We start from the raw sequence: 21,363 nt of genomic DNA, 5'->3' as shown, positions 1-21,363 counted from the left end.
TGTGCAATTTACCTTTTAGTAAATCATTGATTGAATTTCCGCCTCACATTGACCTTGTTATTCTTGAAGGGATCTTTTTCTACTTTGTTTACTTTGACTTTAAATTTCTCAAGATCAAAAGGGAAATGTGTTCGAAAGATTCTTCCTGATTTTAAAAAATCCTCTGGTTTCTGTTGTCATCTGGGTTTGCTTGACCTTGAAGTATCAGAAGGTGTTTTAGCAGGTGAAGATATCATAAAGTTGTTTTCAAGAGTGATTTTGGGTGTTTCCGGTGAATTCTGTTTTGGTTGGAAGGCCTAAAGTGGGAAGTAGAGTTAGAAGAAATTGTTGAACTACAGCACGGATTTTGGGGGTTGGGGGGAGTTCAGCCATATCTCTTATCTACAGTGCTGAGAGAATATTGCCATTACAGAAAATGGCAGCTTGGTGACTTCAGAGTAAAGATAATTGTTTTGACACAGGATTATTTATAGTAAAAGAGCCATCTTGAAGAAATTGGTAAACTGTTATGGACCATTTCCTGGGAAAGGAGAAATTGTTTATAGATATTTCTCTTGATAATAGTATTTGTAGCAGGCTTTTACTTGTGACTCCCAGTTGTTTTTACTCTATCTACTGCCAGTGTAGATATTTTATGGCTGTGAGATGGGCCTAAGTGAAAATCTGCATGCTTTTGTGGGAGCTGCTCAGCTGCTATAGGGAGACAACCGCCTTTTCTTTGGATGCCCAAGGTCAATGCAAAACTGGATTTGATGTTGAAGATTGCAGAGGGTGGGCAGTGATGTGAAGGAAAAATGGAGTCAGCCAGGAGGCCTTCTTGAGGCAAGGAATAAGAGAAAGCCCCAACTCACTGGGCATTCCCTGTCACCAGGCCTTTTTGATGTGTACATAATACAGTATATACATAGATGGAGTACTCTGACTGTAGGGTGTTCAATATGCTTATGATCTTTGTGGATATCTGTACCAGTATTTAACTTGGTAAGAGAGGAGGTTTGAAAGAACCTGCTGAGACCTCCTCTTTGTGATATTTGGACTTTTTAACCCACCTTATCTCTAATATTATCTTTAGTAAGTAGAATTAATGTTCTCATATTAAGTGAAAACACTGAATTTTTAAGATTTCCTGGCACCTGGTGATAGTTCAATACTGTTTGCAAAAGAGGATATGAAGAAATGATGTATGTATTGTCTTTTCTAGTTTTGCAGTCAGTTTTATTTTTCCTGACTAGCTGTCAACAGAATCTTCTGACCTATGCAGCATGAGACCAAAGCCCAGAAAACAGCTCTGGGTCCTAAAACCTTGGCAGTCTCTCTCTTGCAACTACATGGCTACCCATTCAATTTGGTGCCTTTTCCTGTGTGTTAGTTTCTGCCTGCTATGCTGGGGAGTGGCTGGTCTTTTTTTCTGCTATATTTGCCTGGATGCTCTGTATAGTAGATGGGGAGTTGGAGAAAAGGCTAAAAACGAATAGCCATTATCCATTGCCACTGTCATTACATGTTGCCCAGGACTCCAGAGAGCTTTGCTTCTTAGCCAGTTGATTATGAATTAAACACCTCTGATGTGTGAGAATCTTCTGTATGTGGGGATTCTTATCCTTCTCTGCCATTTACATTCTTCTGATATGCAATGTACCAGAGAAGAACAGTGTTGATGATGGTTTCCTTTGAGGTTAGTAGCAGAGTTGGGAGTTGAGGAATGACAGCTGAGAGATTTAGCAAAGCTAGCAGGGTTGTAGAGAAGTTGAAAGCTTAGACTAGTTCATGATGGGCCTTTGCTCAGTCATCATTTATGAATGCCAGTGTGGCCACAAGTGCCACAGGTGGCCCCTTGAATATCTGTTGCTCTCTTTAAAGTCTTTGCTGATTCTCCCAAGTTGGGCCTTTGCTCCTTGTGATTTCAGTGACACATTTTGTCCCCACTTATCTCCCTCAGCTTTGTAGTCAGTAGTTAATTGTCTAAATGTTTGTTTCATCTACTTCATAAGTTTCTTTACAAGAGGAACCTGGGGCCGGGCGTGGTGGCTCACACCTGTAATCCCAGCACTTTGGGAGGCCGAGGCAGATGGATCACTTGAGGTCAGGAGTGTGAGACCAGCCTGGCCAACATGGTGAAACCCTGTCTCTACTAAAAATACAAAAATTAGACGGATGTGGTGGCGGGCGCCTGTAATCCCAGCTACTTGGGAGGCTGAGGCACATGAACTGCTTGAACCCGGGAGGCAGAAGTTGCAGTGAGCCGAGATCATACCACAGAGATTGTGCCACTGCACTGAGATTGGGTGACAGAGCAAGACTGCATCTCAAAAAAAAAAAAAAAAAAAAAAAAGAGGAACGTGGTCTTGCTTATTTTAGTATTCTCATAAACCATGGATATGTCCTGCTTGTATCAGTTACTCGGTAAATCTTATGGAATTAAACTGAACAAAACTGGCTGTGTCTATGGAAATCCTGCAGCTAATGTCCATTTTTCTAGACCTACTGTACTCTGCCAAGAGGGTATCTCTTAGAGAAGCAGAGCACCATCATCAGAAATAGCAGGCAAAAGCACACCAGCTTATTGTTGGCCTTTTTAAAAACTTTTTTGAAGCTTTTTGTGTGTGTGTGTTTGTGTGTCAACAAAGCTTTGTTAAAATATCATTCACATACCATACAACTCACTAATGTGACATGTGCATGTCAGTGGTTTTCAGCATGTTTACAGAGTTGTGCAATCATCAGCACAATCAATTTTAGAAAATTTGTCATCCCAAAAAAGAAACTCAGTGCCTATTCCCTCCAGCTTCCCCATCCTAGGCAGCCACTAATCTATTTTTTGTCTTGATAGATTTACTGGTTCTGGACATATTTTGTCTGGCTTCTTTCACTTAGCATAATATTTTCAAGGTTTATCCCTGTGGCATGTGGCCAGCCTAGAGCTTTGTAGAAATTAGAAAGCAGGTGGTGCTTGTTTCCTGGCTACTTGTTAGTTGTGGCTAAGGCCAATGGTGAGTCCACCTGCCCTCATTAAGGATAACCAGATGTATTTAGTGGAAATTCCATGGATGTGTTCTAAACTTGCTCCTGTGAGTAATTGTAAAAATTAAACAAGGTAATATCAATGAGCACCTAACTTAGTTCCTGGACAAAGTCCCTTTGTCCCACTTGAACTTCTTAGATTTTAGTAAGAATTTGCCAAAATGAAACAACAGATAATTTGTAATTGGTACTTTGAGTTTAATGTACTGATTCTTCCTCCACCCTTTTGTTTTTGCTCTCCCCAAGGCTATGCCTTTCTGCTGTTCCAAGAGGAAAGCTCAGTACAAGCTTTGATAGATGCCTGCCTAGAAGAAGATGGGAAACTCTACCTGTGTGTGTCAAGCCCCACCATCAAGGACAAGCCAGTAAGTAATACATGGCCAGCTGTTGCTTTTCCAGAGCACATATGCTATTGGAATAGCTGACCTCCTCTTTCTGATAATGGAAATGCTGGTAACTAGGATCCTCTTACCCAGCTTGGCCTTGCTATGCAGTAGAGTTGGACTTTCGTTGGTGATGGGAAACTAATAACAAATTACTCAGTATTTCATTTTATACCTTTGGGACTGTGTGTAAACAAATATGTCCTTGTCTTTCACTTACAGCTCTTTTAAGCTAATTCCTATTCAGAAATTCTGAATCGAGGTAAATAATGCTCTTAGCGGTTTTGGCAGCTGGTTTCCGTCATTATTTCAGATCAAGAACGGAGTTATTTATTTTTGAAAAAGGTCATAATTGTTGATGTTTATGTGCCTCTGAATGCAAGGCATTGTGCTGGGTGGTACCCACAGCTAGTTAAATAGAGCCTTCTGGGTCAGGAGCTTACACTCTAAAATGGATAGTTTCAACAGAGCAGGAGAGGAGAAGGGCAGAGAACGTGGAGCTAAAACCATAATACAGAGTTTGTGGTTAAGAGTTTGTGGCTTCTGAGCCAGAGTATGAATGAGTAAGTCACTGGATAAGGGAGGAAGATTGTGTCCTTCCTCTGGCAGAAGAGCTATCAGTGGAGAAGGGGCAAGATCATGTTCAGAGCAGAATAAAAGAACTTCGTTTATGTGACAGAAGTAGGGATCTGTGGGAAGTTGGCAGGGGTAGGGTGAGGTGAGTTTGTGTGTCAAGGCTTGGTGCTAGATGTGGCAAATAGAGTAAAAATATGACAGAGTGGGCAAGAGACCAGAGCTGTATATACCACAGGGCCTGCAGCGGCCTTTGTATGACTAGCACTGGAAATGTAGGGCCTACTTAGCAGCTAGGTTTATTTTCAGAAATGTGCATGGGGAAATAGTTGGATTGAATATAGAAGTTTGAGTGTTGACTCTTGTATTTAAATATCTGCTTGGCTTTGAATAAATCATCTAATCCTTGCTGAACTGTGGTTTCCTCACTTGGAAGATGGGAAGAATAATCATTCTTCCCTGGGTTGTTGAGAGGCTCAGATAAGAGGAAAATGAATGTGAAAGCATTTGGTAGAGGTCAGATACTTGTACAGATTTAACTGGCTAATGTTGTCAGCCCTACATAGGATTCAGTAGAGCAAGATTAGAACTCAGCTATATGGCAATATCTGTTGAGAAGGATGATGACATCTTTAACAGGGTTTACAACTGTTTGCTAAAAAATGATGTTGAGACTTGGCCACCTATAAAGGGGAGAGTGCAGCACTTAAAGCAGAAGAGAGAACTACTAAAGAATGGGGATATTGAGAGTATTCATTGGAGAGTAAGCAAATAATGTGGAAAAAGAGGCAAGGATTTTAGCCAGTACAAAAGTGCCACTGTAATTTTCAAATTTGGAGGCTGTTGCCAAATTTTGTAGTAGTATGAGTTTGGAAAGTCTGTACCCAAAGAAGAAACAAGTCCCCCTCCATGCACACAAAAAATCTGTACCTGGCCAGGTACAGTAGCTCACGCCTGTAATCCCAGCACTTTGGGAGGACAAGGCGGGCGGATCACGAGGTCAGGAGATCAAGACCATCCTGGCTAACACAGTGAAACCCCTTCTCTACCAAAAATACAAAAAAATAGCTGGGGGTGGTGGCACGTGCCTGTAATCCCAGCTACTTGGGAGGCTGAGGCAGTAGAATCGCTTGAACCCGGGAGGCGGAGGTTGCAGTGAGCCGAGATCGCGTCATTGCATTCCAACCTGGGCGACAGAGCGAGACTGTCTCAAAAAAAAAAAAAAAAATCTGTACCCAATTTGGTAGGATCAGATATCCGAGAGGTAAATTCTCAACCTCCAGAGAGCTTCTGCTACTGGCATGCCAGTTGGAGAGAAGCTGGAGTGAGCTAGGAAGGTTTAAGGTCACACACTGTAGGAGAGGATTAGAAATAAATTTTTCTACATAAAAAGGCAGAAGGATAGTAGTACATGTTGAAATAGTTATGTCCATGCAGGTTAAGAAGCTAGAGATGAACACACAGAGTTTATATACTTTGGAAGAATCATGTCACTGGCTCTGTAGGGAAGGAGAATAATATGCCTTGTGGGACAAGCCTTCAGCTGGACAGGATGTCTCTTGAGCAGGGAGTGAGCAGCAGTAGGGGTCAGATGGAGGTGTTGTGGTGACAATGCCATTACTCTTGAGTGTTTTCAGTAGAAACACATGTATTATCCTTGGATTGAAGGACTTTTGAAAATAATTAGTAGAATTAATCTGTTTTGGAAATGTTTATGGGGAAACTAGCTTTCACTGTTTGTGTTTTGGCAAATTCTGCCTTATTACAGTTTTCATTTTCTGAGCTCCAGTGCAACAGTTTTATTGTAGCTTGGTGAATTGTGAATGGCGACTGCCAATCACACATTTACTTGACCCAGGCATACTCAGAATTTCCAGCATAAACAGTTTTAGTAAAACTTAGGATAGGAAACTTAAAAGTCCCCAAACACCTGCAATTTTAATGAACTGGATCCTATTTTGGGTTCTACTCTTTTGGCTCTATTTTTGAAACCTTCTCTTACTTGGTTTTAGCTCCACATCTACCACCCCACCACCACCCCCTGCCTCATTTATTCATATGTCCCTACCTAGGTTCTGGTACATTCCACCTCATTGTGCATGCTCCCATGAGGGGAAAAAAAGTAAGAACTGTGTTGAACCTTTGGAAGTAAATGAGGACCTTGGCAGTAGCTCAAGGCAAAGTCAACCTTTGGTGCTCACTCACCAAACTTTTTTTGAGCCGTGGTTCTTCCTTGTTCCCAGCTTTTGGCTTGGCTAGCCTTTATTTTCTACCTTTCAGGATCCCAGTGCCCTTGTTCTGTTGTTTCATTTTTTCTGACCCTCCCTGGATTTCTTCTTGGAAATACACCATGTTCTAAAATCACCTTGCAGATTTTCTACCCTTTATCTTTCTTTCTCATCGTTTCCCCTCAAACTCCTGTTCCCTTTGGAACAGATTAATCAGATTGTTTTTCTAATGCAGAACCTGATAGTGAGGTCTCCTTTCACCTATCTTTTCCAGGATCATACTTGCTTTTTTTAACTCAAATGAATTCCAAATTTGTGGATTTCAGGTTGTATTAGGGAGATATTTTTCATCAGTGACTACTTCTTATTAAATTACTCAACTCAGACTATTCTGTGTATAGGTCTGGTCCTGAAAGATTGCAGAAGGAACTGTATTTATGGCCTAATTAGTTGACTTCCTCAGTTCCAAAGAATGGGAAGACAAATTGGCAAGAGCAAGAGGAGGTATTGGGGAGCTTCTAGATCTATAATTTTTTTTTTCCTTCTCCAGTAAGAGGAGTTTCATAGCTCAGGTATCCCAGGCATATCAGAAGACAGCTGTGTCCATGTGCAAGGGTTCCAGTGAAGCAGGCAGACATTGTGCACAGTGGTCCCTCTCATCAAAGTGACTCTATTTTTTGACTATATTAATAGATTGAACCTGAAGGTTCAAGACAGCAAGCTAATAGAGAAAGGGACCTAGAAGGTCTAGCAGAGATAGGGGCTGAAAAAGAGTAATCTTGAAAAGAAGGTGGAGAAGGAGCTATTTAAGGTTCTAGAACATGTTGGCCAGAGATGTGGGATAGCAAACACCTTGAAAGGATTATCAGAGGAGTTTCCTGCTTCCTGCTCCTTATGATTTATTTATAGCACGACTACAATTTCTCTATATCCTGAAATACAACAGAGTGATTTTGCTATAAATTTAAAAACCATATTACCAAACTAAAGTATGCTTATGTGGGGATCCATTCTTTACGTTATTGCTCAGGTAATGTGGTCATCCACTTAAAACTTGAAAAATGAAAATCGAAAAGAATGGTAAGAATAAGGAATCTGGAAATAAAGGCCAATTTAATTCTTCAGTTTTTAATTCTGTCCCATGTGTCTGTCATTCTGGTGTTTCCTCCTCCCCCTGTTTGTATATGAGTGGGATCTGTAGCACTTTTCATTCACTCCTCTTTGGTTACAAAAGCAGTCCAGATCCTTTTCCCAGCTATTTAAGACCTTCCCAGTCCGGCTTCAATTTTTTTCCAACTTTACCTTTTTCTGCTTTCCTTCTGAACCCCATATTTTAACCAAACAGAAATATCTATGCTCTCATCTTGATTCCTTTCTTCCTTCCTTTTTCTTTTTTTCTTTTTTCTTTCTTTCTTTCTTTTTTTTTTTTGAGACAGATTCTTGCTCTTTTGCCTAGGCTGGAGTGCAGTGGTGCGATCTCAGCACACTGCAACCTCTGCCTTCTGAGTTCAAGTGATTCACCTGCCTTAGTCTCCCAGGTAGCTGGGATTACAGGCATGTGTCACCACACCTGGCTAATTTTTGTATTTTTAGTAGAGACGGGGTTTCACCATGTTGGCCAGGCTGGTCTCGAACTCCTCACCTCAGGTGATCCACCCGCCTTGGACTCCCAAAGTGCTAGGATTACAAGCGTGAGCCACCGCACCTGGCCTCCCATCTCAATTTCTAATTCCTACCCTTAAAGACTCCTTACAAATGCCATCTCTTTCATGAATCCTTCCCTGATCACCACATCATGTATCGTGAATGTTACCTATTATCGTAGCTATCTCCATCCCTATCTAGAGCCATCTTTTTAAAATGGTGTGCCTTCCTTCAGACCATGTTTGAGTACCTGCCGTGGTCAAGGCACAGTACTGGTTACTATGAACCAGAACGTATTGTGAGTTGATGTAAAATCTTGTGTCCAAAAGTTAATTATATGGTAATGAGGGAATAGCCAAAAAAAAAAAAAAAAGGTTAATAGTATAATGCATAGATAAAATAAGTATAGGCTGGGTGCAGTGGCTCATGCCTGTAATCCCAGCACTTTGGGAGGCTGAGCTGGGTGGATCACTTGAGGTCAGGAGTTCGAGACCAGCCTGGCCAACATGGTAAAATCCTGTCTCTATTAAAAATACAAAAATTAGCCGGACATGGTGGCGGGTGCCTCTAATTCCAGCTACTCGGGATGTTGAGGCACAAGAATCACTTGAACCCAGGAGGCAGAGGTTGCAGTGAGCCGACATTGCGCCATCGCACTCTAGCCTGGGTGGCAGAGTGAGACTCCATCTCATAAATAAATAAAATAAAAATACAAAAATTAGCCAGGCATGGTGGCGGACGCCTGTAATCCCAGCTACTGGTGGGCTGTGGCAGGAGAATTGCTTGAACCTGGGAGGCAGAGGTTGCAGTGAGCTGAGATTGGGCTGCTGCACTCCAGCCTGGGAGACAGAGCAGGACTCAGTCTCAGAAAAACAAAAAACAAAAAACAAAAAACAAAAACAAAAAAAAACCCCACAAAACAAGTATATAAATACACAGTATCTATAGAACCTAGCACATAAAAGGTTCCCAAATATTTGCCAAAGTAACAAAGATAAAACAAAAGAATAAGATACAGATTATGTACTTTGGAGAGTTCATCTATACCTAGAATGATGAAAGAAAACTTCCTGGATGAAGTGTCATTTGAATTAGGCTTGAAGGATGAGGAGAATGTGGAGTTGGCCAAGAGAAGGGTGGAAGTATAGGGAATAAAAATTTCAGAGAAAGGCAAAAACATGAACACAAAAATGAGAAATGGTGTGACATGAATGGAGAATATTTAGGTTAGTTAGATGGAGCACAAATATGTGAAAGGGAATAGAGAGAAATTAAATTGGGCAAAATAGATAGAGACTAAGTTATAGAACACCTTGATTGTCTCAGTCCTTCATTTGTGATGTGTTTACTACAGGTATTTCATTCTTTGCTTAGTACCTCTTAACACATAACTATAATTTTATCTTGGCCCATTCGAATCTGGTTTTGTATGTCCACATCTTAGAATTCACGGCTAAGCCATATCAGCATGTGTGTCATATCCCACCTCGGAAATCTTTAGCATTTCTGATCTTGATTTATTTATTTGTTTCTTGAATTCTTGGTCTAAATTGTGGTTTGGGGCTGGGCACGGTGGCTCTTGCCTGTAATCTCAGCATTTTGGGAGGCTGAGGCAGGAGGATTGCTTGAGGTCAGGAGTTCGAGGCTGCAGTGAGCTGTGATCACACCAGTGCACTCCAGCGTAGGCAACGGCGAGACCCCTGTCTCTCTAAAAAAAAAAGAAAAGAAAAGAAAGAAATCATGGTTTGGACACCTTCCATCATAGGAACTTCTTCAAAGAAGGAATTTCTTTTCCAAAGTGAGAGACATATCTCCTATTCATTATACATTTGATTTTTTTTTGCCCTGGGTCTCTGAATCTGCAAATTGGTCCAGAGTTTCTTAGTGCTTGAATCTTTGGAAGCTGTATTTTTTTTTCAGGGAGGTTTAAAAAATGTTGCATTTCCAGCCGGGCGTGGTGCCTCAGGCCTATAATCCCAGCATTTTGGGAGCCAAGGCGGGCGGATTATGAGGTCAGGAGATCGAGACCGTCCTGGCTAACACGGTGAAACCCCGTCTCTACTAGAAATACAAAAAAATTAGCTGGGCATGGTGGCAGGTGCCTGTAGTCCCAGCTACTCAGGAGGCTGAGGCAGGAGAATGGTGTGAACCTTGGAGGTGGGGCTTGCAGTGAGCCGAGATCATGCCACTGCACTCCAGCCTGGGTGACAGAATGAGACTACGTCTCAAAAAAAAAAAAAAAAAGTTGCATTTCCATTGTACTAAATGGTAGCTAGTGGACAAAATAGCCAATGCCACCCCTTAAGGGATAATGTTCAGTGTTTTCCAGAGTGTGTTCTGAAGAATACTTGTCCCATCAAAGACTAATCTCTTGAGAGGATCGTCGACAAAAGGTTTCCTCATAATGGTAATAGGTGTCATTTTTTGAGCACTTACTTTGTGCATTGTATGTCCATTTTGTCTTTTAATTAAAGTTTCCTTAGCCAAAATCATTTGAGAAACATTGATATATTAAGGTTCTGAGAAGTCTTACAATATATACATTTGTGTAAAATTGTTTAATCCAGCATTTTACATACCTGCTTTGGGGATGATACTCGTGCAGATTCCTGTGGAATTAGTATTCCATGAAGCTCATTCAAAGAATAGGCATCTTCCCAGGAAAAACTTAGGTGACCTGAACTTTTATGTGTACATTCCTCTCAAGACTTTTAGTAATCAGCATGCCAGTAACAACATCCTTGTCCTAGTACCATGGAGCTGAAAGTTCACATTTATGTAGACATTGGACAAAGTTGTCTGGCTGGAGTACAAGATTGCCTGAGACTGTGAACCTGAAAGTTAAAATAGCTGGATACAGTGCTAGTTTCACTGCTAACTCATTTTTCTCAAGCTTTGCTAACTGCTAGTTTTGTTAGTAGGTCCAACAAATGTCCATTTGTCATTTCTTGATGCATTGCAAACAGGCATAAAGAGTGGAGAAAAAAGAGTGGTTAATCACTCACTAGTAAAAATTCATGTTGACTTGTCCAGGAGCCTATCTGGAAGCTGTGACTGGTGGCCAGTAGCCTGGAGGACAGGGAGCCTTGTAGGCACACAACATGATTGTAGTAGAAAGAGTACATGTAGACTATTTTATAAACCTGGAGTTCAGTTCCAAGATGACTTCACTCTTCTGATCCTTAGCTTCCTTAGCTGTAAAGTAGGGATAATTTTTAGAGCATATGGTGTGGTGCTGTTTAAGTGTGACTGTAAAATGCCTAGCACAGTAGTGCAATATAAGTGCTCAAAAGTGCTTTTTCTTTCAAAAGGGAATCAGCTATTATGTTTATGCTTTCTGAGTGACGAAGCAGCATCAACAGTCATGATGAACACTAGATAATTCTGATCATTGAGTGGGTCTCACCTGGTGGCATCAGAAATTTGCATTCATTAAGCCCAAGACCTTGGGCATCCACTGGTGACCAAAATATACCCTATTTTCCTACCCCTGGAAGGTAACTTTCAGTGGAGTGAGGAGAGTGATCTGGGAGCTGTAGAAGAGCAGCTGCTGGACATGTTTTGTGACACCAGTGTCAGCACCTCAGGAAAACATTTGTTTACACACCAAACGTGCACAGAGCACTCACTAATGGTTAGGCACTGTGCTGGGCAGTTGGGATCCACACAAATATATGGTTTCAGCCTTAGAGGATCTTAGAGTCCAATAGAGGGAAATAGACATTTGACCAGTAAATGACCTAAGGAGCCACAGATGCTCTGAAAACCTGAAAGTTAAAATAGCTGGATAGAAGTATTAGAGGGAGTAGTTGTGATGGGGAGAGCGCTCAAAGGGCAGAGTACGCAGATGTTTCTGAGGCAGTCAGAAAAGCCTTTAGAGAGGTGTTGACTTGAGTCTTCTGAGCATAATATTTAATTGATAATGGCTTTATTAAATCAAATATAGTGCAAAGATTTACATAACCATTTTCATGGGGCAGTTTATGCATGCTGTATTTCTGCACTGAGTGCTCTTATGAAACAGTATACCGAATTGTTCAAATTGTTCATCAGTAACTGAAGGTCCCAAAGGAGCTGTAAAGCCTGTAGCTTCCTTGCATCAGATAATAGGCTCTGCAGCCTGGTGATGGGGGCAGGAGTTTCCTTTTTGTACCTGGACTGTTTCCTAAACCTGAGGGTGGACTTGGAGTATCCAAGGAGGATGTGAAAGAATTTCCTAGGGTTACTTTTGGCTCCCTGTCTAGGAAGAGTCCTGGCTATTTTGATGAAGATTTTCTATTTCTACTTGGAGACTACTTGTATCTAGGGAATGGGAGGAATAGTCTGAATGTGAGAGTTACAGCTTTTTGCCTTGAGGCCTGACAGAGGTCTGACTGAAGCCCCCAGAGCTACCCAGGATATAGTCTTGCTAAGGCTAAAGACTCTGATGAGCTGTTCCTTTCTCTCCACTACCCCCAGAAGATGCAGGGAAGGCATCTCTTCCTCTTCAGCACTTGAGAATAATAGATAGCGTCTAAAGTCCTGAAATTGGCTGACTTATTTGTTAGGGAGCTATGTGGTCAAAATTATGTTGAAATGAGATGCCAATATCAGTGTGCTGTAAAGAGTCTAAACCACAATTATTGTTGTGGCTCTTAGTTTTGGTGATTAATAATAAACCAACTCCTTATGCCATGGAAGAGATAAAGATGCCTCACAAACCACAAACTAGTTTGTTTGTTTATTTGAGACAGAGTCTCGCTTTGTCACCCAGGCTGGAGTGCAGTGGCATAATCTCGGCTCACTGCAACCTCTGCCTTCCAGGTTAAAGCGATTCTCCTGCCTCAGCATCCTAAGTAGCTGAGATTTCAGGCACATACCACCACGCCCAGCTAATTTTTGTATTTTTAGTAGAGATGGGGGGGGTTTCACCAAGTTGGCCAGGCTGGTCTCGAACTCCTGACCTCAAGTGATCCGCCTGCCTTGGCCTCCCAAAGTGCTGGGATTACAGGTGTGAGCCATCACACCCGGCCACAAACTAGTTTATTTCTGATATTGCTGGGGCAATCCAGTCATTTTGTGAAGTCTGTGATGCTTAAAATAGAATTGCTGACAGCTGGGGTGGGTCTGAGTTCATCACCACTACAACTGAGCTGTTGCAGCTGTTATGTCAGCAGACCTAGGTTTAGCTGACTCATCCTGGCTATTAGGATGAGCTGGGGTGCTGATTCTTGTTGGGGAGAGCAGTCCTGATGGTTCTGCAGTATTGTTTTTCCAATTTATGTAGACTAAAAGGATTGTAGGATTGGGGAGAGAAAAATGGAGACTTTTTTCCTAAAGAGCTTGAGTTTGAAGGGTACTGAAAAGAGGAAAAGGAAAAAAGAAATCAGAGTATGGGGGAAGTAGCTGAGCTCTGAACCAGGTCCTTTTTGGGAAAAAGAACATACGGCTTTGAGGGGGTCTTTGGTCAGGTGGTTTCCCGAGCTGGCCACCTGATTGCACTGTTGACACCGAATGGTTTGCCATTTGGAACTGCCTTGAGATGAACAGATGAAAATGAAATCATATGCAGTAGGATGTTCATGTGATGGGTGCTGTAACCTAAAGAGGGGACCATACAGAGTGAGATGTTAAAAATGAGCTTGACGATATGTATAGGTAGATGAATATCTAAATACTAAATTGTAACTGAGAGAACTCTAGCTGTAGGGATATGTGGTTACGTTGAGAAATTTGAAGTCTTGAGGTTTGCGTTAAAAACTGTTCTTGGCCGGGCACGGTGGCTCACGCCTGTAATCCCAGCACTTTGGGAGGCCGAGGCGGGTGGATCACGAGGTTAGGAGATCGAGACCATCCTGGCTAACAGGGAGAAACCCCTTCTCTACTAAAAATACAAAAAATTAGCCGGGCGTGGTGGCGGGCACCTGTAGTCCCAGCTACTTGGGAGGCTGAGGCAGGAGAATGGTGTGAACCCGGGAGGCGAAGCTTGCAGTGAGCCGAGATCATGCCACTGCACTCTAGCCTGGGCTACAGAGCGAGACTCTGTCTCAAAACAAAACAAAAAAACAAAAGCCATTCTTATTGGCTGGGCGTGGTGGCTCATGCCTGTAATCCCAGCACTTTGTGAGGCTGAGGTGGGCGGATCACCTGAGGTCAGGAGTTCGAGACCAGCCTGACCAACATGGAGAAACCCAGTCTCTACTAAAAATACAAAAAAATTAGTGGGGCGTGGTGGCACATGCCGGTAATCTCAGCTACTTGAGAGACTGAGGCACGAGAATCGCTTGAACCCGGGAGGCAGAGGTTGCAGTGAGCAGAGATCGTGCCATTGCACTCCAGCCTGGGCAACAAGAGTGAAACTGTCTCAAAAAAAAAAAAACAAAAAAAAAAACCTTTGTTTTCTCCTTGCTACTGGGGGGAAACAAATATGTTTTCTCCCTGCGGCAAGGGGGGAAAACAAAAACAAAAAATTGTGTTTTCTCTTATCCTGTAATTAAATTAGATACAACAAAAATATTTTCCTGAGACAAGGGCTGGTTCTGTCGCCCAGGCTGGAGTTCAGTGGCTTAATCACGGCTCGCTGCAACCTCAAACTCCTGGGCCTAAACGATCTTCCCACCTTAGCCACCACATCTAGCTAATTTTGAAAAGGTTTTCATAGAGACAGGGTCTCACTATGCTGCCCAGGCTGGTCTTGAACTCCTGGCCTCAAGTGGTCCTCCAGCCTTGGCCTTCCAAAATGCTGAGATTATATAGGCATGAGCCACCATGCCTGGCCAGAAATGCTTCTTTTTTTTTTTTTTTTGAGATGGAGTTTCACTGCCCAGGCTGGAGTGCAATGGCGTGATCTCAGTTCCCTGCAACCTCTGCCTCCCAGATTCAGGCAATTCTCCTGCCTCAGCCTCCCGAGAAGCTGGGATTATAGGCACCTGCCACCACATCCAGCTAATTTTTTGTATTTTTTTTTTTTTAGTAGAAATGGGGTTTCACCATGTTGGCCAGGCTGGTCTGGAACTCCTGACCTCAGGTGATCCACCTGCCTCGGCCTCCCAAAGTGCTGGGATTACAGGCATGAGCCACCACGCCTGGCCAAAAATGCATTTTATATTTAATTTTAACTAAGAGGTTCTGGTCAATTGTCAATGAAATTTTCATTTTAGGAAATGATGTTATCATATAGCATTCTGTTTAAAGAAATAATGCATAGTAGAGGTCAGGCACGGTGGCTCATGCCTATAATCCTAGCACTTTGGGAGGCCGAGGTGGGCAGATTGCTTGGGCCCCTAAGTTCAAGATCAGCCTGGGCAACATGGCAAAACCCTGTCTCTACAAAAAATACAAAAATTAACTGGGCATGGTGGCACATGCCTGTACTCCATGTACTACTGTACTCTAGCCTAGGTGACAGACTGATACCCTGTCTCCAAAAAAAAAAAAAAAAAAATGACGAAAAGACCCATATTGCATGTCTTGTTTTTCCTAGCCCTTGACCTAATCGTATCCCTATTAATGACCTTTAGTTTTAAGTAGGATGAAACTTTAGTTTTTATATGGAGCTATAATTATTTTACTCTTTATTGATAAAAATTTCAAACTGGGCTAGGCATGGTGGCTCACGCCTGTAATCCCAGCACTTTGGGAGGCTGAGGTGGGCGGATCACTTGAGGTTAGGAGTCTGAGACCAGCCTGGCCAACATGGTGAAACCCTGTCTCTACTAAAAATACAAAAATTAACTGGGCATTGGGGCAGGCGCCTGTAATCCCAGCTACTCGGGAGACCAAGGCAGGAGAATCGCTTGAACCTGGGAGATGGAGGTTGCAGTGAGCTGAGATTGCACCACTGCACTCCAGCCTGGTTGACAGAGCCAGACTCCATCTCAAAAAAAAAAAGAAAAAAAGAAAAATAGTTAAACTGGTTTGGTAACATATCTTTTATACAGTTTAGCCAGAAAACTTTCAGTTCTTTGAACAGCTATCTAATGTTTCAGTTTAGTATACTCTTAATCATTTAAAGTTAAACTCTATAGAAGCAAACTTTTCAGAGCAATAGCAAGAAATAAGTGAGGAAAAGGCCTGGGACGGAGTGAAGTTTCTGAAAACTTCACGCTGAGGCGGGTGAATCACCTGATTTCGAGACCATCTCGACCAACATGGAGAAACCCCGTCTCTACTAAAAATACAAAATTAGCCAGGCGTGGTGGTGCATGCCTGTAATCCCAGCTACTTGGGAGGCTGAGGCAGGAGAATCTCTTGAACCTGGGAGGCAGAGGTTGTGGTGAGCCAAGATCGTGCCTTTGCACTCCAGCCTGGGCAACAAAAGCGAAACTCCGTCTCAAAAAAAGAGTAAGGTATAGTAGGGCAGAATTATTGGAAGTGTAGGTATTAATAGGTGTCTTGCAAAAAATGGGGTCTATGGAAATAATTTTAGAAATGCTGAGTTAAACAACATTGAACAGATTTTTTTTTTTTTTTTTTTGAGGTGGAGTGTCACTCTTGTTGCCCAGGCTGGAGTGCAATGGTGCGATCTTGGCTCACCGTAGCATCCACTTCCTGGGTTCAAGCGATTCTCCTGCCTCAGCCTCCCAAGTAGCTGGGATTACAGGCATGCACCACCATGCCTGACTGATTCTGTATTTTTAGTAGATACGGGGTTTCACCATATTGGTCAGGCTGGTCTCAAACTCCTGACCTCAGGTGATCCACCCACCATGGCCTCCCAAAGTGCTGGGATTACAGGTGTGAGCCACTGTGCCTGGCTGAACAGATTTCTATAGAATTTCTTAGAGCCTTTAATTAAGTACGCTAATGGGTGCCATGAAACTCCAAGAAGGAGAAGATAATCTATAGTTTTTCCCCAACACTGCTTATCTGGCAGACCAACCGTAGGGACCCATGTTCCACAGAACACACTTTGGGAAACCTTGAAAAGGAATATTAGTGATTTCACTACTAACTGTTGATATTATTAATGTTAAGTTCTTTTAGATTTCTTGAAGGCTGATGTTAAAGTCACTATATGGTATAAATTATTATATTTATACCACTCCGCACTGTGTTTGGTTTTTGTCTTTATTCCTAAAAAGATTTTGCCTTTGGAGATAAGCAGTTATATGAAACAGAAGATAAGAATTTAGAAGATATGTAATTCAGCCAAAAGTAGTCCTCAGGAGAGCTTCCATAGGAATACGTGCTTTAGAGAGAAACTAAAGAAAAATGATTTTTGTATTTTCTCTCATATGTGCTAATGGAACAAAACATTCCATCATTGTGAGCTGTGTGGTAACTAAACTCTTCAAGCCAAAGATCATGGACTGGGTGGGGCCCATGGCATAGATCTGGTCTGCAGATAATTTTATTTAGCCTGTATAGTGACTTTTAACATTTGAATTAGTTCCTATTTTAGAATCTTGAAGTTTCACTTAAAAAATCTGAATTTCTAGCCACTCTTGAAAAATGGAAAAAGTCTGACAATACTTAGGCAAGTGGTAACTACTTGCTGGAGCTGAGAAGTAGTTTACTCCAGTGTGTTACTGCCTGCCTGCTAACCCAAATGAGGCTTGACATTTGCACTACCTGTCTGACCCTATGGTCATTTGAGTTTGTGTGACCCCTACCATAAGGACATGGCATGGCCCAAAAGCTGGTGCTTCCCAAAGGATACCGCAGCCCCTTTTTAAATTTTTATTTTATTTTGAGACAGAGTCTCACTCTGTCACCCAGGCTGGAGTACAGTGGCGCGATCTTGGTTCACTGCAACCTCTGCCTCCCAGATTCAAGTGATTATTCTCCTGCCTCAGCTTCCTGAGTAGCTGGGATTACCGGTGCCTGCCACCACGCCCAGCTAATTTTTGTATTTTTAGTAGAGATGGGGTTTTACCATGTTGGCCAAGCTGGTGTCGAACTCCTGACCTCAAATGATCTGCCCACCTTGGCCTCCCAAAGTGCCAGGATTACAGAAATGAGCCACTGCACCTGGCCAGCAACCTCTTTTTAGAGTCACCTTTACCAGAAAATGTGGTCAGGCTGCTCCAGGAAGAAGTGCTGGAATCATGTCAGGATAATTTCAGGGAATCTTCACTATTTCTGGGTGGCATCCTTATACTTGTCCTCAGGATGCTGAGGCTTTTACTGCCCCTATAGTGCCTACTTGACAACATACTGGAAGAATTGTTTCACTCACACACCTTCTTTCTCACACACAGTCACAGAGTTAGCCCTATACAGTTGTTCCTAGGTTTGCATAAGGGATTGCAAAATCCATGGATGCTCAAGTCCCTTACATAAAATGACGTAACCTATGTGCATCCTCCCATATACTTTGAATTGTCTCTAGATTACTTGTAATACCTAATACAATGTAAATGCTATATAAATAGTCATTCTACTGTAGTTTTAAAATTTGTATTATTGTTACTGTTATTTTTGTTTTAAAATATATTCTAGGCTGGGCATGGTGGCTCACGCCTGTAATCCCAGCACTTTGGGAGGCCGAGGCAGGTAGATCACCTGAGGTCAAGTTTGAGACCAGCCTGGCCAACATGGTGAAACCCCATCTCTACTAAAAAAAAAAAAAAAAAAAAAAAAAAAATCAGCCAGGTGTGGTGGCACACCCTAGCTACTCAGGAGGCTGAGGCAGGAAAATTGCTTGAACCTGGGAGGTGGAGGTTTCAGTGGACTGAGATTGTGCCACTGCACTCCAGCCTGGGCGACAGAGCAAGACTCCATCTCAAAAAAAAAAAAAAGTTTTCTATTTGAGATTGGCTGACCCTGCCTTGCAGACTCAGAACCCACAGATATGGAGGACCAGTTTTGTATAGAGAGAGGAAATTTATATTGAATTAGGACAGAATTCTAATTTCATCTGTTCTCAAAAATAATTATTAAAGAAACAAAGATAATTAAAAAGTGGTTATTTTATTTATACTCTCCACAAAATATTTCAATTAGCTTATAAAGTATGATATTACAATGAAGTATATATATTGTATATATACGCAATATATATATACACAATGAAAAAATATATATATATATATAAATCAGGACCAGAAAATATATCCAAACAAAGAGTAAGTCCAGAAGGATAGAACATGGATATCAGGACCTGAGGTCTGGAGAAACAGGCCTTGTGTGAGAATGGGCTTGGATTTAAGAGAGAAACCAGAGTGTGAGTGCAACTTTTCATACAGATAGTACCACAATATTATTTTTTGCTTAGTATATAGAGTGTGTTGATAATTGTTCTATGTTGATTAATTCTGCATCTATGTTGATTAATTCTGCAGAGGTGACAGCTCTGAGCAACTGTTTTCTGGTGGCAGCTGGGAAATGTAGGTTTCGTGAATAGGGTTAATCAGCACTGTGTCTTGAGCCCTCTTCCTATATTTTTACCTAATCTGCGATGCCAAGAATAAAGGAATGGGTTGTGTGCAATGTGATGAAGTGAGATCGGGGGTTGGGGAGTGGGCAGAAAAGGCAGTAGGCAGTAATGAAAGCTCTCAGCAGGAAGGTTTGAGATCTTTTGCAGAGTTCTTTTGAGCAGTGGTAACCTACAGCTATTGATAAAAGGCTGTATTTCCTGTCTCAATTAATTGAACATGAAAGCAGACCACTGGATACTACACAAGAATAGTTTTCATTTTTAAAATAAAGTGACCTATGATCAAACGCAATTAACATAAAGTGATTGGAATTACCTTACCAGGTCCCGAAGCTGCCTTAACTGCTTTATTAGGAATGAGATTAGAAGAGAGATTATGTGTAGAAAAAGATACATCTGTGTGTGTGTGTGTATGTGTGTGTATGTGTGTGTGCGTGTGTGTATGTGTGTGTCATTAGAATCCTTGTTCTCACAGTGTCAGGAAATTATTGTGTATTAAATGAAAAAATTAGTAAAAGGCAGTAGGTCCTCATGAAGGCATTTAAAAGTAATGCTTTATGGTATTAGTGAATCTGCCTTTGTAGTAAATGTCAAGGGAATGATAATTTAGTGAAACAGACCAAAATTTACATGGAAAGAACTGCATTTTTTTTTTTTTTTTTGAAAGGGAGTCTCGCTCTGCCGCCCAGGCTGGAGTGCAGTGACGTGATCTTGGCACACTGCAAGCTCCACCTCCCAGGTTCACACCATTCTCCTGCCTCAGCCTCCCGAGTAGCTGGGACCACAGGCTCCCGCCACCACGCCCGGCTAATTTTTCGTATTTTTAGTAGAAACGGGGTTTCACCATGTTAGCCAGGATGGTCTCGATCTCTTGACCTCGTGATCCGCCTGCCTCGGCCTCCCAAAGTGCTGGGATTATAGGCTTGAGCCACAGTGCCCAGCCAGAACTGCATTTTTTTCATGCAATAAAGGTGGAGCGAATGTCTACATATGAACAGTGTTGTAAACAGGTCCAAGTTTTCAGGGTCTGGGGAAGAAATGGAGATTTTGTGATTTTGTGTCTTCTGGCTAACTGGTGAGGGCAACAGTGTCATAAAAGGCGAAAAGTGGCCGGGCACAGTGGCTCGCTCCCGTAATCCCAGCACTTTGGGAGGCTGAGGTGGGCGGATCCCTTGAGGTCAAGAGTTTGAGACCGCCCTGGCCAATATGGCGAAGCCCCGTCTCTGCTAAAAAATACAAAAATTACCCAGGTGTGGTGGCAGGTGCCGGTAATTCCAACTACTCAGGAGGCTGAGGCACGAGAATCACTTGAACCCAGGAGACGGAGGTTGCAGTGAGCCGAGATCATGCCACTGTACTCCAGCCTGGGCAATAAAGCAACACTCTGTCTCAAATAATAATAATAAAGGCAAAAAGTTAGGTGAGGGTGAAATTTGTAGCAATCTTAAAGAATGTGTAGACTGGCCAGGCGCGGTGGCTCGTGCCTATAATCCTAACACTTTGGGAGGCTGAAGTGGGTAGATCCCCTCAGGTCAAGAGTTTGAGACCAGCTGGCCAACATGGTGAAACCTTGTCTCTACTAAAAATACAAAAATTAACCGGGCATGGTCGCGGGCACCTGTAATCCCAGCTACTTGGGAGGCCAAGGCAAGAGAATTCTCTTGAACCTGGGGGGTGGAGGTTGCATGAGCCGAGATTGTGCCACTTCACTCCAGCCTGGGCAAAAAGGGGAAACTCCATCTCCAAAAAAAAAAAGTGTAGACTGTTTCTAACTGAGCAATTCCAGTTTTAAAGTTAATTCAAAATGTTTTGAAAGTATAATTGCCACAGGTGCTACCTTTCAAGTGGAAGTACTCCTGGGTATAAGCCAAGCCACATAAGAAATTATCACATATGTTTCTTCGCATTAAGTATTGATGTCTGAGCAAGGGGGAAATGAACAATTCCGTTAATACTAAGGAAATGAAAAGTCAACTTTTTTGTTTTCTATCTTAGTCATTCATTGGTGGAGGGGAGGGGGAATGGCATGTTCCTTGAGGGCAGATACCAGGTTCCCTTTCTGCACCCAGCCCGCTTCTCAGAGCATATTGGCTACCTGCCTAACTGGTTGGTTTTGAGGCCGTGCAAAATTTGCCTTCTGGTGTGGGAGGATGTT

The 21,363-nt window shown here is 42.3% G+C and overlaps 1 protein-coding gene across 15 annotated transcripts in view; it reads left to right on the top strand.

Annotated features, from left to right (window-relative positions):
- The window catches only part of CPEB3 (cytoplasmic polyadenylation element binding protein 3), a 243,816-nt gene that overhangs the window by 177,420 nt on the left and 45,033 nt on the right, over window positions 1-21,363 (top strand). For all 15 annotated transcript variants that reach the window (XM_055352482.2, XM_019035038.4, XM_055352480.2 and 12 more), the window contains one exon: window positions 3,268-3,386. In XM_055352482.2, the coding sequence (XP_055208457.1) occupies window positions 3,268-3,386 (119 nt within the window). The remainder of the gene's footprint in view (window positions 1-3,267; window positions 3,387-21,363) is intronic.

The sequence above is a fragment of the Gorilla gorilla genome, chromosome 8, assembly GCF_029281585.2.
Source record: "Gorilla gorilla gorilla isolate KB3781 chromosome 8, NHGRI_mGorGor1-v2.1_pri, whole genome shotgun sequence".
NCBI lineage: Eukaryota > Metazoa > Chordata > Mammalia > Primates > Hominidae > Gorilla > Gorilla gorilla.
Note: the sequence above shows the minus strand (reverse complement) of the source record. Positions and strands in the feature narration are given on the sequence as shown.